General features: G+C 46.1%; 1 protein-coding gene across 1 annotated transcript; it reads left to right on the top strand.

Moving 5' to 3' along the window:
- Positions 1 to 4,274: 4,274 nt before the first annotated feature.
- On the top strand, positions 4,275 to 5,215 carry LOC101763124. The gene is made up of 2 exons (XM_004986602.1): positions 4,275 to 4,580; positions 4,676 to 5,215. The coding sequence occupies exons 1-2, from the start codon at positions 4,275 to 4,277 to the stop codon at positions 5,213 to 5,215; spliced, it is 846 nt and encodes a 281-aa protein (XP_004986659.1).
- The last annotated feature ends 697 nt before the right edge of the window (positions 5,216 to 5,912 follow it).

Below are 5,912 nucleotides of genomic sequence, written 5' to 3'. Positions count from 1 at the left end.
GCAATCATCTAAAGAGTTGCGGAATTGTTCCACAACTTACGCCGCCTGGAACACCTCAGAGAAATGGTGTGTCCGAGCGACGTAATCGAACTTTGTTAGACATGGTTCGATCAATGATGAGCCAGTCGGACCTACCGTTGTCATTTTGGGGATACGCTATAGAAACAGCAGCTTTCACACTTAATAGGGTACCATCTAAATCCGTAGTTAAGACACCATATGAGATATGGACTGGAAAGGTTCCTAGTTTGTCTTTTCTAAAGATTTGGGGATGTGAAGTGTTTGTCAAGCGACTTCAGTCGAACAAGATCACACCCAAGTCGGATAAGTGCATTTTCGTGGGATATCCAAAGGAAACTTTGGGATATTATTTCTACAACCGATCAGAAGGCAAAGTGTTTGTCGCTCGGAACGGGGTTTTCCTAGAGAAAGAGTTTCTCAAAGGAGAAACGAGTGGAAAGACAGTGCATCTTGAAGAAGTTCAAGATGAGCCAATCGGGCAAGAATCAATGAGTGATGCTAACGTAGCAGAACAAGTTGAGATACCCATGGCAAGAGAAGCACCGCCACAACCACAAAGGTCGGCAAGGCTCCGCGAAATGCGGGAAATATTATTGTTGGACAATGATGTGCCTGCGACATATGCAGAAGCAATGATGGACCCAGACTCCGAAAAATGGCAGAGTGCCATGCAATCCGAAATAGAGTCCATGGGAGACAATCAAGTTTGGAACTTGGTTGACCCGCCTGATGGTGTTAAAGCCATAGAGTGCAAGTGGATCTATAAGAAGAAAAAGGACATGGATGGAAATGTTCACATCTATAAAGCACGACTTGTCGCAAAAGGTTTTCGACAAGTTCAAGGAGTTGACTACGATGAGACCTTCTCGCCCGTAGTGATGCTTAAGTCCATTCGGATTATTCTAGCTATAGCTGCATATTTCGATTATGAGATATGGCAGATGGATGTCAAGACAGCTTTCCTGAATGGAAACCTAGCTGAGGACGTGTATATGATACAGCCCGAGGGTTTTGTCGATCCGAAAAATGCTGGAAAGGTATGCAAGCTTCAGAGATCCATTTATGGATTGAAGCAAGCATCTAGGAGTTGGAACATTCGTTTTGATGAAGTGGTCAAAGGGTTTGATTTCACCAAGAACGAAGAAGAGTCTTGTGTTTACAAGAAGGTTAGTGGGAGCTCTGTAGTATTTCTAATCTTATATGTGGATGACATATTACTGATTGGAAATAACATTCCTATGCTTGAGTCCGTAAAGACTTCACTGAAAAATAGTTTTTCGATGAAGGACTTAGGGGAAGCGGCATATATTCTGGGCATTAAGATCTATAGAGATAGATCGAGAAGGCTTATAGGTCTGAGCCAAGATACTTATATTGACAAAGTGTTGAAGCGGTTCAGCATGGAAGAGGCAAAGAAAGGGTTCTTGCCTATGTCACATGGCATACATCTCAGCAAGACTCAGTGTCCTTCGACTGCTGATGAGCGGGATCGCATGAGTAGAGTGCCATATGCCTCGGCTATTGGATCTATCATGTATGCAATGATAAGTACTCGCCCAGATGTTTCATATGCGCTAAGTATGACAAGCAGACACCAATCTGATCCAGGTGAGAGTCACTGGACAGCGGTGAAAAACATTCTTAAGTACTTGAGAAGGACTAAAGACATGTTCCTCGTCTATGGAGGTCAGGAGGAGCTCGTTGTAACAGGTTACACCGATGCTAGTTTCCAAACCGACAGAGATGATTCAAAGTCACAACCAGGATTTGTGTTCACGCTAAATGGTGGTGCTGTGAGTTGGAAGAGTTCCAAGCAGGAGACGGTGGCCGATTCTACGACAGAAGCCGAGTACATCGCGGCTTCGTAAGCCGCGAAGGAAGGTGTTTGGATAAGGAATTTCCTCATTGAGCTTGGTGTGTTCCCAAATGCGTCCAGCCCATTAAATCTCTACTGTGATAACAATGGGGCAATTGCGCAAGCAAAGGAGCCAAGGAACCACCAGAAGAACAAACACGTAATGCGGCGATTTCATCTCATTCGAGACTTCGTTAACCGGGGTGAGATCAAGATATGCAAAATACACACGGATCTGAACATTTCTGATCCGTTGACAAAACCACTCCCGCAGGCTAAGCATGATGCGCATGTAAGAGCTATGGGTATTAGATATCTTCTAGATTGACTCTAGTGCAAGTGGGAGACTGTTGGAGGTATGCCCTAGAGGCAATCATAGAGATGATGATATTCCATTTGTATCCATGATTTGTATATTGTGTTCATTGAATATCCATTAAAGGCTACTTGAATTGATTTGCAATTATGTGAATTGTATGTGAAACTCTTTACTTGTATGGTTATTCTAAAGTTGTCCCTAGTCGGAGTTCATGTGAGGACACACATGAATATTAGACTAGCACATGTATTAGTTGATGACTATGTTTCACAAGTCACGGACATGGAGATGTTGAACTAATAATGTGGACACATGTGGAGACATGTGTTAGGACTGACCCAACACGAGAAGTAGTTCTCTCTTTAAACAACATATACGCTTTGTCCTTAGACCTGAGATTGTTGCATGTATTCTAGATGTGAATCGACCTACTTAGGGGCTATCAAACGCTACGCCGTAACAGGGTGGTTATAAAGGTAGCTTTCGGGTTTGTCAAGAAGCATGCTATGAGACATGGTCAATCAAGATGGGATTTGCCCCTCTCTGATTGAGAGTGATATCTCTGGGCCCCTCGAGTGATCGGATCCGAAAATGCATGGCCATGCTACGTACGGTTAAGAGTTAACCTACAAAGGGATTCCGAATCACAGGATCGAGAAAGAGCAGTCGGCTTGAAGCTAGACCAAATATCGTGAGGCAAAGGGAATAGCATGTATATTATGTTGTGATGGTTCGTCTGATATGATTTTCGTGTGCGTATAGGAGTTGGCACGTCTTGCTAGAGGCCGCTACCGACTATTGGGCCGAGTAGGAGTACTCGGGCCATGTCTATGCGTATCCGAACCCATAGGGTCACACACTTAAGGGGCTGGAAGCCCAATTCGGATCTGATCCGAGTTGGATTAGGTTTAGGAGTACTAATGGGCCTCGGATACAGAGGCCCATCAGGAACCTCTATAAATAGAGGGGTGGGGGCGCCCTAGGGTGGAGACCTTTTGGCGAAACACATCTGCCACGCCTCCCACGCCCTCGCCTGTTGCAACTCGCGGATCTAGCAGTCCGGCTTGCGACGCTTCCTCCCTGCACGTGTGGATACCTTGGAGGTGTTGCGCCTGCAGCACTTGGACGAGCCATCGACGAGCCGCCGACGAGCCACGACGAGCCAACGACGAGCCGCGGCACCGGAGGCGATCTTGCTGCACGTGGACGAGCTGCTGAGGAGCTGCTGGACGTGATCGACTACGTACGACTACGTGATCGTCTTCACTGCATCGACGCATATCTACATCTTCCGCACCAGTAGTGCGTCGAGTGGTAATCCCGTGATCCTTATACGGCAGTTCTTCCTGGTTATACGCGGTAGAAAATTTTGATTTGCGCTAGTGTAGCCTACCTCGTATCCCTACATTAACACCTTAGCAGAAACTTGGTATTCCATATTCGAATCCAGTTCCCATGTTGGTCGAGGTTTCTTTAAATCAGTTTGTTTGACTTGTGTGGCTTTGGTTCCAGTTATGGACCTTTCCCTATGAAACAAAATTAGCTGCAGTGCTCAAGTCACCCTGCACTGTGACATACATCTTATGAACGCCTCCATCATGCATTGCAAAGGTTGCTCTGACACATACAGCCTAGACCTAGTCCTGCTGGTGTTTTGATATATATTATCATGACTGGAGCATATTCCAATATTCCATACTGCAAGAGTGCTAATCTGTATCAATTTTTTTAAGTTTCCCTTTGGCAGTAGAGCATATTCTGACCTACCTGTTTAGAATGTACTTAGACCCAGATATGTGTAATCTGACCTTGTGATTTCTTTTTGTCACCTTTCAGGCTTCAGGAGGAAGGGTGCAAGGAACACAACACTGAGGCAAATTCAAGGGTGCCCACACTGGCATCGTCATCTATTGGTTCCTGCTCCCCCCCCCCGTGTGCCCGTACAATTTCCACCACAAACGCCACAAAGCCCCTGCTAAGGCAAGTAACAATTTCTTTATTTTACATTGCTTAGTTGTGTACGTAGGTCGTAGTTGTCCATAGATCGGTGCCATATAATTGCAGGCTATGTTTTCTCAGATGAATAACCGTGCCAGCTGGGATGAGCCCACGACAAAATTTTTGCTGGACTTGTGCATTGAACAGAAGAACCAGCTCAACTGGAGCGATAGATGCCTCACTAAGTTGGGATGGAGGAATGTGCACTCCAGGTTCGTGGCAGAAACTAGATTGCAATTGGGAACGAAGCAGCTGCAGAACAAGCTCAGCAACTTGAGGAGGCAATTCTTTGGCTGGCAGGCATTGCAAACATCATCTGGTTTAGGGCGCGACACACAAACTGGTGGTGTGTCTGCTGATGCCACGTATTGGGAGCACGACCAACAGGTACGGACTTTGCAACGGCCCTAAGTTACTGATCGTCTTACTTGTAATTTCTTTATTTTGCGATGCTGATATTTTACTTTGATGGGACATTGCAGGACACCCAGGCGAGGTCCCAGTCGAGTTCTGTGAAGCCTCCACCTTTCCTCAACGAGTTGTTTGAGTTGTATGGCCACGAACCCCAAGACAGGGGCACATTGCTGTCGGCCGGAGGTATTCGTGAGGACACACCTAGCATGGGGACTGAGGGCAATTTCGTGGACTTGGAGGAGGACCCCGCCCCTGCTAGTAGTGCTCGTGTCAGTGCTCGTGCCAAGTCAAAAAGGCCGGTCCGAGAGATCTCTGTGGACAGTCCCACCAAAAAAAGAAGTGACAACTTGGAGCAGTATATTAGGTCACTATCTGAGAGTGTGGCCAAGCGGAGCCTGCTACGTGCGCCGAGTCTCCAGGAGAAAATCTCGCGTTGTCTTGAGATCCTAAAAGAAGATGGTATAGAGCAGGGGTCGGAGCTTCACAACCAGGCTATGTTTTCATTTGGGCAGAGCGCGGAGTGTCGGACCACGTTCATGGGGTTAGACACAAAAGATGCCCGATTGAGTTGGATCAATTTCTACTGGAACATGATGCACAAGAAGTGATGGTGCCCTGGTTATTTGTTAGCTTAGTTGCACTTGTGTTGTGTTGAACATTGAATTTAGCTTCTGTAATTTGTAGACGAGGTTGAACCTTTCTATGTGCTCCAAGTTGAACATTTTTAAGTTAATGATCGTTGAACCTTTCTCTGGTATGTTAGTGGTTGTTTCTGTTCAGGTGTATCTGACTGTTGACCATTTCCATTACTAAGTTGTATCTGTTCAGTTGAACCTCCTAGTTTTGTTGCTAAGTTACTTTGAAGTTAAATTACGTTCCATTTGTTTGCAAACTAGTTGTACCTCCTCTCAGTATACAGAACGTTGTTCACCTTGTCTTATAAGCTGTGTTTTCATTTTCGACAGGTACTTGAAGTATGAGTGGTGCAGAGGAACACAACAGTGACACCGGCAGTGACAACAGCTCCGTGTTCGATATGAAATGTTTAGGAGGAGCTGCAGCCACATATGAGGAGCTTCGCAGCATTCATCGGGCTAGACGGAACCCGCCTGTTGAGCTGCCAGTTGAGCTGCCACGCCTGACGGGTCGGCAGTGGGTGGAGCTGAACCTCCGGGACAGGAGGTGGTGCTACGACAATTTTCGTATGTATCCCGACACGTTCCTTCAGCTGCATGATATGTTGGTTAGCAATCATGGGTTGAAAACGTCGCAAGGGGTAGAATCTGTTGAGGCGTTAGCTATGTT

This window comes from Setaria italica, chromosome IX (genome assembly GCF_000263155.2).
Source record: "Setaria italica strain Yugu1 chromosome IX, Setaria_italica_v2.0, whole genome shotgun sequence".
NCBI classification, from domain to species: Eukaryota; Viridiplantae; Streptophyta; class Magnoliopsida; order Poales; family Poaceae; genus Setaria; species Setaria italica.
This window is presented reverse-complemented; position numbering and strand designations above follow the sequence as displayed.